At 41.5% G+C, this 12,212-nt stretch overlaps 1 protein-coding gene across 1 annotated transcript in view; it reads right to left on the reverse strand.

Annotated features, from left to right (window-relative positions):
- LOC120799734 (echinoderm microtubule-associated protein-like 6) overlaps positions 1–12,212 on the reverse strand; it is a 38,480-nt gene that overhangs the window by 6,503 nt on the left and 19,765 nt on the right. The window contains 10 exon segments of the mRNA XM_040145058.1: positions 795–952; positions 1,068–1,276; positions 1,852–2,025; positions 9,624–9,722; positions 9,804–9,933; positions 10,006–10,084; positions 10,783–10,909; positions 11,187–11,388; positions 11,519–11,686; positions 11,773–11,861. Coding sequence (XP_040000992.1) covers positions 795–952; positions 1,068–1,276; positions 1,852–2,025; positions 9,624–9,722; positions 9,804–9,933; positions 10,006–10,084; positions 10,783–10,909; positions 11,187–11,388; positions 11,519–11,686; positions 11,773–11,861 — 1,435 coding nt within the window.

Here is a 12,212-nt window from a genome sequence, read left to right on the forward strand (position 1 = left end):
GCTGCTAAAACAGAGGTCTGTGGGGATACATATAAACTAGACCAAGGGCTTGCCTAAACGCCTCAGCCCCAGTGTCAATATCCCTGTCAAGATTCTTTCTCATCATCTAAAGAGCCTACCCAAACTCCACTTGATGATCTGGACTGGCGGTTCTAACTACCTGCCTCTGGGACCATATAAGCCCAGCACACCTGGCAGCACCTTGTTATCACCTGCTGTAGGGTGATTGACACCCTGCTGAAATCCAACATGCTTGATATTTGCAACATGATCACAGATTCTTTCACTGTGGACATTTCACCTGTCAGGTGTTCCACAGATTTTGAGGAGTCCTCCCCAAAGCCCGACCACCAAGCATGAGAGGCAAGAACCGTCATTTGTCTGGTCCATCACCTGGGACCAGTTTTTTATTAGCAACCCCACAAGGAGCTGACACACACAAAAATCTCCACAACAGTCGATTTGAAAAATGAAAATCTTATGTAATGCATGTTCATCTATAGGCACCACAAAACCTAAGAGTCAGGTTTTAAAACTCTGTCCTTATGTCCTCTGTCTTTCCAACTTTTCTTTTATTTGGTGCTACAAGTCACCAACAGGAGTTCAATGCTGCACAACGTACTTCCTGTTGTGGAGTCTGCCCACTAGCCTTCAACTTGTCGATCAACAGTTACCATGACAGATGTGTTGAAAGGCTGAGTGACCTGAGCACTTGTGTGAATGTGCTGCCTGATGAATCTTAATTACTTCACAAACTCTTATAGGATGAAGCATGTTGGTTTTTGGTTACTCACGGTCGTTCCTTCCCCCCTGTGACGATGAGTCCATCCCTAAGAGTGGTGTACATGGTGAAGACCGGACCGCTGTGCGCCTTCGCTACCACCCGCACCAGGAAGTGCTCCCTCCACACATATACATCTCCATTTATAGCACCAGTGAACGTCAGGTTGTTCTGGACAAGAAAAATACTGACTTACTGTAAATTCTGAAAAACAGGAGATTTATATATTTTATTTTGAGGTAAGGTGAGTCAGAATTAAGAGTTTTAAAATCAGTGTTTATCTTACAGCACCAAAGGCCACAGACAGCATGGTCTGCATTCGGCCGTCCTCCACCGAGCCGATCACACCTTTCTTGTACATGAGCGAACCTCCAACCAGAGTCCAGAACTTGATGTGTTTGATTCCCACCGACACAAACTGGGTGTCAGAGTCCGGTCTGAACTCCACCACAAAGATCCGCTCAGCATGGCCACCTTTACTGGTCACCTTGGTGCCTGGCAGAGAGGTCAGAGGTTGGCCTGGATACCCCTCTATGGTATATTCATAGTAATATTCTGTATACTTGGCTTTAGTCTGTAGAGACTGTATATCGATATATGTGTCAAGCCAGTGCTTCGAGTTTAGCACTACGGATTCCCTAGGAGGATATGAGCAAATTTTTTTTTTAAAGTTTATTATGCTTCTGATACTTTCTGATCTTCATGAAGCTGAGAAAATTCACTGAAATCTCTGTGACAAATAAAGAAAAAAGGGTTTTCTTGTTTAACCCTTCAATTTTTGACCCTTCTTGCAGTGAATGATGTGATCTTTATCTTTCTCAGGTACTTTAGTCCCACTCCTCATTTGTTAGGAAAACCTGTTCAATAGCATGAACAGGAGCAAGCCAGCTTTATTGTAATTCTTCATTGTTTTAGAGAGGGGCATGAACTAATGCTCTAAAATAATAAAATTATACTACTGCAGCAGGGTACCTTCTTCAAGAAGATAACGCTACAGCCTCTTTCCCTTTAGATGCTGCAAGAGACATTACATAATTCATATTATCAAATTTGAGAGAAATCTTTGGTACCTTCCTGCCACCTCCACACTGTGATGGTGTGTTCAGGTTCCACTCCTACAGATAGCAGCAGCTTTCCTGTAGCGCTGAAGTTCACATAGCCGACACCTTTTGCATGGGAACAGCGGAGGATGGACAGCGTCTGCTTTGTCATGGCATCCCACACATGGATGGATGGGGCGAGGCCTGTGAGAAGAGACCAGAAGCGTGGAAAACCAAAAAGCTGAAGAATCAAGGAACAAAGGCAGCAAGTAGCCCAGGACCTAAGGATCCGAGGAACTGCATCCTTGCAACTGTGGAACCAAGGCTTTAAGGAACAGTTGGACCAAGGAACCTAAGATCCACAGTGTCAAGGAGCAAGTGAACAGAGGTTCCCAGGAACTTTGGAGCCAAGGCAAGACTTTGAGGAACCAAAGGGCAAAAGAACCAGGGCATTCAGCAGACAAGAACCTGGGGAATCTAAGGAATCAAGGACCTAAGGTAGTAAGGGAGCCAAGAAACCAAGAACAGAGGAACATCAGAAAAATGGAAACACTGAATTATGGAGTCAAGGTGTTAATGGACCAAGGAACCAGAGAACTAAGGAATGAAGGAAGTAAAAAAAAAAGAGGGATGAAGGAAACAATGGACCGAGGAGCAAAAGAACCACCAAACTAAAGGTGAAATGGAACCAAAGGAACCAAGTAATGGAGATGTTGAGTATGGGGGAAACAAGCTAAGATTCAGGAGTTGTGGGCAGAGACAGGCAGGTGGGGGAGCAGTCGATAAAAGTGATTTTATTTAAGGATCAGTCAGTACTTCCATGTTCTTCAGGAGTAGGAGGGGACTGGTATTGACATGCTGATTCAACAGAGTATAACTGGTAAGTGACTGGGATTTGGATTCAGAGTTGGGAAATTCAAAACTGTTTCTTTTTCAAACAACTCTGTATTCACAAGTTTTCAGCAAACAGTATTAACACCTTTGGCCATGATCACACAGGACTTCTTTTTTCTGAAGTTTAGAGTCAATGCAAGTTGAATCGAGTTGTATTTTAGGATGAGTCAAGTCGTCGCAAAACAAATCACATCCAAACCACAGGTCGCATTTTTTGAAAGACATAAAACTGCTGAGACTAAACTATTGAAAATGACTGAATAAAAAGGACATAAGGTGAAACCACTAACAGCCTAAACAGACAGATCAGTTTCAGTTATGACTTTCCCCCCAAGGCTCCATATTAGGCCCTACTGCATGTGCACTACCAATGCTTCCACTGGGCTTAAGTTCTAGAAAATACAACATCCCACAACATTTTTACACCGAGGAAATGCAGCTGTTTTTCCGAGGATGTCAAATGCTGTTAACTTTGATGTAAAATTTGAGAAATGACACCTGTCTTTAATAGTAGCTCTTTAGAATTGATTTTATGATTCTTTTATTTGTTTTTGAACCACTGAATGGACTGGCACCACCTTACATCTCCAATCTCCCCAGTCCCTATTTGACATCTGTCTGATTCCTCTGAACACTTACTCCTTGCTGTACCACGTTCCCAATCAAAGTCCAAATTTGACTGAAAATGTTCCATTACAGTTCCCTAAACAGTTCACCCCTCACTGTCAGGCGTTGCCATGTATCGCCAAGTCCAGTTTGAAGGCCCATTTTAACCAAACATTTTGAGTCCCCTCAATTACATTAGTTTAACTGTATATTTTATTTCTCTGTAAAGCATTTGGTGAAAATGATTTGTTTAATGTGCTGTGGAAATAGCACATTGTTAGGATTAATTTTCTGGAGATCATGAATATCTACAGTAGATTTTATTACCAGGTGCAACAGTATGGCTAGATATTGTTTTCACCTTACAAGTGTGTGTGTGTGTGTATGTCATCATGGCGAATTGTGGTCCTGGAGACACCTACTGTAGCAGGAACTACCACAGAGGCTGTTTTGAGTACTTTGGCAGGTGTCTGTCTCTCTGTCTGTCCTGTCCTGTCTGTCTGTGGACAGATTTTGTCACCACTATACCATCATAACTGTGAAAGATACAGTCACAAAACTTTACAGGTGTGTAGTTGAAATCAAAATGAAGGTGAGTTCAAAGATGGGTGTCTTTTAATAATGTAGTAATGGCTACCGAGTACCCATGTAATAATGTAGTAGCGACTACCGAGTACTCATGTAATAATGTAGTAACGACTACCGAGTACTCATGTAATAAATTAGTAGTGACTACTGAGTACTTATGTAATAATGTAGTAATGACTACTGAGTTCTCGTGTAATAATGTAGTAATGACTACCGAGTACTCCTGTAATAATGTAGTAACGACTACTGAGTACTCAGGTAATAATGTAGTAATGACTACTGAGTACTCATGTAATAATGTAGTAACGACTACTGAGTACTCATGTAACAAATTAGTAGTGACTACTGAGTACTCATGTAATAATGTAGTAATGACTACTGAGTACTCATATATTCAAGTAGTACTGACTACCGAGTACTACTGTAATAATGTAGTAACGACTACCGAGTACCCATGTAATAATGTAGAAATGGCTACTGAGTACTTGTGTAATAATGTAGTAACGACTACCGAGTACTCATGTAATAATGTCGTAATGACTACCGAATACTCATGTAATAATGTAGTAATGACTACTGAGTTCTCGTGTAATAATGTAGTAATGACTACCGAGTACTCATGTAATAATGTAGTAACGACTACCGAGTACTCATGTAATAAATTAGTAGTGACTACTGAGTACTTATGTAATAATGTAGTAATGACTACTGAGTTCTCGTGTAATAATGTAGTAATGACTACCGAGTACTCATATATTAATGTAGTACTGACTACTGAATACTACTGTAATAATGTAGTAACGACTACCTAGTACCCATGTAATAATGTAGAAATGGCTACCGAGTACTCATGTAATAATGTAGTAACGAGTACCGAGTACTCAGGTAATAATGTCGTAATGACTACCGAATACTCATGTAATAATGTAGTAATGGCTACCGAGTACCCATGTAATAATGTAGTAGCGACTACCGAGTATTCATGTAATAATGTAGTAGTGACTACTGAGTACTTATGTAGTAATGACTACTGAGTTCTCGTGTAATAATGTAGTAATGACTATCGAGTACTCCTGTAATAATGTAGTAATGACTACTGAGTACTCAGGTAATAATGTAGTAATGACTACTGAGTACTCATGTAATAATGTAGTAATGACTACTGAGTTCTTGTGTAATAATGTAGTAATGACTACCGAGTACTCATGTAATAATGTAGTAACGACTACCGAGTACTCATGTAATAAATTAGTAGTGACTACTGAGTACTTATGTAATAATGTAGTAATGACTACTGAGTACTCATGTAATAATTTAGTAGTGACTACTGAGTACTTATGTAGTAATGACTACTGAGTTCTCGTGTAATAATGTAGTAATGACTACCGAGTACTCCTGTAATAATGTAGTAACGACTACTGAGTACTCAGGTAATAATGTAGTAATGACTACTGAGTACTCATGTAATAATGTAGTAATGACTACTGAGTACTCATGTAACAAATTAGTAGTGACTACTGAGTACTCATGTAATAATGTAGTAATGACTACTGAGTACTCATATATTCAAGTAGTACTGACTACCGAGTACTACTGTAATAATGTAGTAACGACTACCGAGTACCCATGTAATAATGTAGAAATGGCTACCGAGTACTCATGTAATAATGTAGTAACGAGTACCGAGTACTCAGGTAATAATGTCGTAATGACTACCGAATACTCATGTAATAATGTAGTAATGGCTACCGAGTACCCATGTAATAATGTAGTAGCGACTACCGAGTATTCATGTAATAATGTAGTAGTGACTACTGAGTACTTATGTAGTAATGACTACTGAGTTCTCGTGTAATAATGTAGTAATGACTATCGAGTACTCCTGTAATAATGTAGTAACGACTACTGAGTACTCAGGTAATAATGTAGTAATGACTACTGAGTACTCATGTAATAATGTAGTAATGACTACTGAGTTCTCGTGTAATAATGTAGTAATGACTACCGAGTACTCATGTAATAATGTAGTAACGACTACCGAGTACTCATGTAATAATTTAGTAGTGACTACTGAGTACTTATGTAATAATGTAGTAATGACTACTGAGTTCTCGTGTAATAATGTAGTAATGACTACCGAGTACTCCTGTAATAATGTAGTAAACTCCTGTAATAATGTAGTAACGACTACTGAGTACTCAGGTAATAATGTAGTAATGACTACTGAGTACTCATGTAATAATGTAGTAATGACTACTGAGTACTCCTGTTATAATGTAGTAGCAACTACCGAGTACTCATGTAATAATGTAGTAATAACTACCGAGTACTCATGTAATAATGTAGTAATGGCTACCGAGTACTACTGTAATAATGTAGTGGTGACTACTGAGTACTTATGTAATAATGTAGTAATGACTACCGTGTACTCCTGTAATAATGTAGTAATAACTACCGAGTACTCATGTAATAATGTAGTAATAACTACCGAGTACTCATGTAATAATGTAGTAATGGCTACCGAGTACTACTGTAATAATGTAGTGGTGACTACCGAGTACTCATGTAATAATGTAGTAGTGACTACTGAGTACTAAGGTGTGATCCCATCGCAAGATGGTCCCTAGTTGAAATCTGTCCAGTGGTTTTTCAAATGTCCTTCTCTGGACCGAAGTGTTGGACAGGCGGACAGACACTCCCATGTGATCATGACTATAGAGGGTTAATATCACAGAATCGCTGCATTCTGTTGAGCAGATAAGCAACATTGTCGCCATTCCCGATATTGATGCCCTGTTATGTATCATTAGCATAGATAAGACAGATCCAGGTCTAGCTTCTATAAGAACTCGTGTTCAAAAGCCGCCTCTGAATCACAGTCTTACCACGGACAGTACAGACACCACATACAGAAACCATCCAGGCTAGTTCAGCTAATTTAACATGCCGATAAGAGGCTCTAAGCAAGGCTTTGTTCTCAGTCCAACTTGCTTTAGTTTGTCTACTGCCATGCTCACACTGATGTGGAGAAAATTGAAAACAGTTTATGAGGGCTTTACATTCACACTAATGTTTTCTACACCTGGTGTCCAAACATAGGCCCAAACACAACAGAAATTTGTTGCATCTGTTCTTCCTCCTCTTTTAGTTTATTAGTGTTTGGCAAACTTGACCAAATAATATTAAGTTTCACTTTTCCAAAGCTTTCCCAAAGCTTTAACTATAGCTCATGGTCTTCCTCAGCAGAGTTTGTTCAGTTGTTATGGCGACAGCTCAGCTGTTATCACGCGTCCTAAGTATGGAACTTCTACCTATTATCATATGACCAAATTATGGAAACAAACTCCTTCCAATGATCTGCGCTCCGGGAAAGCTAGTCAATACTTGATATCGAGACTTGATTATTAATGGTCTGGTAAGGATTGTGGCTGGTTCTACACAGAGCCGGTTCCTCCTTTAGGTGTCATCCAGGCTTTCAGGATCCAGGTAGCGGCTTTGGTTTAAATTACAGGTCATGTGATGGACTGTGGCCCGGACAGACTTTTCCCCATAAACAACCATAGAAAAGAAACAGCTGCAAAACAATTGAAAGACTCCTCGTCACAAGCACTGTATGCGCACGTCAGTGGAATAAATGGGACGTCTCGGCTCACGGTGTCCGTCGTCCCGGCTCCAGATACATTGGTCTCAGCAGCTTTGCTGTGAATTCGTCCCATCACAGGGACTGTGTAGACTGAACGTATATAATTACTGGTTGCGCCAGCTGCGTCAGTTAATCGCGTCAGCTCCGTGTCCAGTGTCTCGCGGTATCGATTGACACATGATAGCTGCCTGTGCAGAAGTCAAAGATGATGCACGTTTTCTCCTTGTATTTAAGCCATTTTTGTGCTCAGTAGTTTCCTTCTTCTGTTTTTGCTTTGTAACGTTGATAACGCGATCCAGTTTGATGATTTCTTACAAAGGTTATCATCTTTGGAAACTAGTATTTTACTAATGTCTGGCTTAGTTATTAGTATGTTTTTACACACATATAGTAGTTAATTGCTGTTTAAGAGGAGCAATACTCATATTTCTTTCTGGGTGTTTTATTTTCAGAAACTCTTTCTTCTTGTCTGTTTTTTTCGCAGACACTGTGAAAACCACTGTGTGGAATGGTGTTAATGTTCTTTTTTCACTGAGTAAAGAAGCTGAACCTTCATCTGGTGACTCAGTGCTCTCTGATAGGAGCTCTGTAGGTCAGTGCATAACAGGATTAATGTGGGAAGTTTGGCCGATGTTGCTCGTTCTTGTTTTTGCCGTAGAATTCAGTGAACTCCAATATCTCAGGTATAAAGTCAACAATCCAGAACTCAGTCGAGCCCGGCAACACGACTGCTGTCGTGTTTACTTTCCAAATCATAGAAATGTTGGTGGTGATCACTCGCTGTCAGAAAGTACCTTTATTGTGTCAGTGGCTGAAATCTCCACATTATCAAGAACTTGAAGACTTGTAGGGAGACTTATAAAGACTCAGTAAAAAAGAAAAACTAACTTGGTAGGACAAAGATTTTAGTAAAAGTCCAAAAAATAAGAGCTCACAGAGTCAAAGGACACAGGAAGTTTGGGTTTTTGAGTTGGTGAGATTTAATAGTCACTGGTTTTGAAAGGTCCAGTTTTCGGTGGTGGAAAACATTGGTTTAGTGTGAATGGAAGGACAGAATGTTTTCATCTGAATCCACATCAATGTAGACACGGTCTCTGAGAGCCAGAGAGGTGGGGGGCGAGCTACACACAGGATCAGACCTGAACAGGAACCTGACTGCTGATACTCACCGGACACTTCAGCCTCTACACACCGAGAATAACGACACCAACAGATTAAACACGGTCCTCTCCTCGTGAATGTGAACAGAATCGTGTGTGGTAATGGATCAGTGATGAGAGGCTGCAGAAAGGTGAGCAGAGTCTTACCTGGCAGGTCAGTGATGTCGCCTGGTGATGAGGTGAGGCGGTGAAGATGAGGAGGCAATGGAAAAGAAAATAAGTGCAATGGGCAAAAAGCAGCCAGGTCATGCATGAGAACTACGTGGTGATCGATATTACAACTCTGCAATCTGTTTACATCTAGATACACAAAGTCAGCCTGGCCGAGATCACGTTGTCTCTGCATGGGGACTGAAATACCGATCAGGGGAAATGAATCCGTTTTTAAAAGCTGCTTTTCAGGCTGTTACACGGCTGACGAGACTCCGGCCAGCACAAGTAAATAACTGCTGGTCACCGGTGAAGACATCAAAGGCGTCGTTCTATGTTGTTTTTACGCCTCTTTGTAGTCATTTTGCAAAATGTTATCGGTTACTTCAAGAAGAGGCTCTGGGGGGTCCAACGGGTCAGGGGCACCTGGGCCTGAGCCCGATAGACCTGCTCATCGATTCATTGAGCACATGTGGGCAGCAAAGTGTCTTAAAGAAAGCATCGGAAAGTGTTAAAGTTAAAACGAAATTACAGTTAGTCACCAATTTTTTGCAGTTAGAAATCATGTTGGAGTGATTTTTAGATTCATATTTGCAGGCATCGCCACTGCTGACGTCACGTTTCTCCAGGTGGATGCTCCAGGAATAGATGTGTCGACGTTTGTAGATAATAACGAGACATTAGCAGGAACACACAGTTTCATTTCAGTCTCTAAATGTGAGCTCAGAAATGTCTGAGTTGACTTCCTGCCCGTGACTCACCGATCTGTCCGGTAGCGATGATGTTTTGGTATTTTGGATGTTGGTTGACGGTCAGGCAGAGGATGTCGTCGGTGTGTTCCAGGTAGAAACTCTGAGTTCCTGTCGGGACAGGAAGCAGAACTGTAACGTCATCAACAGCAACGTTTAAAATAAGAAGCTCAGTCGGAGAGTTTTACCGACCGGCGGACAGGTTCTGGATCACCACGGCGGCAGCGGTGTGGAAGATGATGTCAGCTCCGTCATTGAGGTAATGCAGGTTGTTGCGACAGTCGAAGCCTCTGTAACCGAAGACGTGCTCCAACATCAGGTCCTGAAAAACAAACAGCTGTTTGAAGTGACGTCCGGTGTCAGTGGACCGACGTTAACGAGGCCTCGTACTGACCTCCACCACCTTCTTCTTCTTGGTCACGTTGTTCCTCAGCAGTTTGTCCGGCAGCGGCGCAGCTCGACTCACTGGAGGCCTGATCAGGACAAACAGTGACAAAGTTCAGAGTCAGGTGAGATTATATTTGTAAATGATTGTGTGTCCGAGGGTTTGTAAGTTGACACGGAGGGTTTTGTCGCTGCAAAAACTGAAAAAAGGCGGTAAAATATAATCAGCCGAGTCAAAAATTTAAGTGAATGAACTAACAAATACAAACTGTTAGTTAATTAAAATGGAGTGTAAAAATAAATTCATACATTTCCCTTAAACTCCGATCAGCTGAAAAAATTAGAAATAAAAAAAGCAATAACTCATTTTACTCCTCTATTATTTGCTCCTGTTTTTCAACTCCTTAGCTTTCTTGTGTTTTGGTCCTTGGAAATGTTGGAGGGGAAAACAGGGAAAAGTTAAAAAGATAAACAATAAAATTTGTGCCGACAGTTAAAAATCGGAAAAACTGAGGACTTCAAAAACAAAATGAGCAAGTAAAAGGTAAGTAAAAGATTAAAAAAATAAAAATGAATTTATTTTATAAACTGATGAAAGAAAAAAAATGAACAGCTCTTTACCAAATGACTGGAGGTTAAAGGAAAAGTAAAAAACTTCTGTTTATTTTTACACTTCATTTTAACTGTTTAACTAACATTATTTTTCTATGTATTCAGTCACTAATTTGTGTCATTTAATAATCCTCATGGCTCCACATCAGTCAGCGTCAGATTGTGAAGGTGCTACCTCTCCTCCACAGGAAGCTCTTTGTGCTGCAGGTGAGGTTTGGTCCCCGACATGTTCCTGATGCTGGCAGAGTAGATCTTGGTGACGTAGTCCACCACCTTCTCCCGGGCCACGTCGCTGTCGTAACCTGAAAACACAACAACGGGTCCATGACACAGCTGTTTCCTCTGAAGTCTTCTCATCCTCCTTCAGTCAAACCGGTCAGCTCCCTGTCACTCACTGCTTGTCTGGCTGATGTCAAAGCACCACCTACAGCTGGACCTGGACCTGGACCAGACTGAGTTTGTGTTCCTTTTGTGGAGAGGATGCTGCCGTCGAGACCTGTTGATCACTATGACAACACTGTGATGGAGCAGCTAGTCCCTGTCCTACGGTCTCAATGTGTGTTGTTTGGACTGCTTTACCTCCGTCCTCCTCGGTGTCGTCGTCCGACTCCTCGCTGTCCACAGCTTTGCTCTCTTTGTGTCCCGGCAGCTCTCTGGTCCAGATCATCAGCGCCGTATCAGCCCCGCCCACCGACAGCAGCATGGAGTCATCATTGGACCAGCAAACGTTCGTCACGTTGGTGCTGTGACCCACGTACTTCTTAAACTTTGCAAACTGGCCCTGAGGTCAGATTTTTACATTAAAAGAAACCGTGAGCTGATAAAGGACACAGGGTAAAATCATTGCTAAAGGCAGGTTTGTGCACATTTCGGCTGGTGGATCTCCGCGACTGTGTTTCCTTGAGTCTCACCCTGGATGGGAAGCTGAACAGTTTCAGGAAGCCGAAGTCGTCTCCAGTGGCGAGCAGTTTGCGATCTTTGGTGAGTGAGGCGGCATTAACAAAGCTGAGCGTCGGCCATATTCCCTCACAGGTCGGACCCAGAACTGACGTCCAGCTCGCCCAGTCCAGCTTCTCAAACTAGAAACACAGAAACAAATATGTGCTCGCACAAACAGAAATACCCTGATGATCCATAGAATGTCAAGAAAATAAAAGAGTCCAACCTCAGCCACACTGATGTTCTGTTTGCGTCCCCGCGGAGCCTCAAAGAACAGCTGCTCTTTAGCTCCAGTGTTCACCTGCAGCAGTTTACCTGCAGATGAACATATCAGGCCTGGACGTGACTTGGTGAACGTCACTCTACTGAGGGTCTGAGGATTTAACCTGTGTGGAGTTTTGTATAGCGCTCCTCTGAGGCTGTAAAGAAAACTAAACTGTTGGATCAAAACTATAAAGACAACTTTACTGTCCTTGTGTTGTGGTGTGTTTTGTCACCTTAATCAAAGGGTTTATCCTGTGTAGCATGTACATTTAGTCCGTAATATTAAGTATGTTTGGTTTTTAGCTAGCTATCATGCTTATGTTATCATGTTATCGTGCTAATATTTAGCATGACCTCAGGGATTCCAAAATCCTGGCTACAGCTGTAATACTCTCTATGTTA

This window comes from Xiphias gladius, chromosome 15 (genome assembly GCF_016859285.1).
Source record: "Xiphias gladius isolate SHS-SW01 ecotype Sanya breed wild chromosome 15, ASM1685928v1, whole genome shotgun sequence".
Taxonomy (NCBI): domain Eukaryota; kingdom Metazoa; phylum Chordata; class Actinopteri; order Istiophoriformes; family Xiphiidae; genus Xiphias; species Xiphias gladius.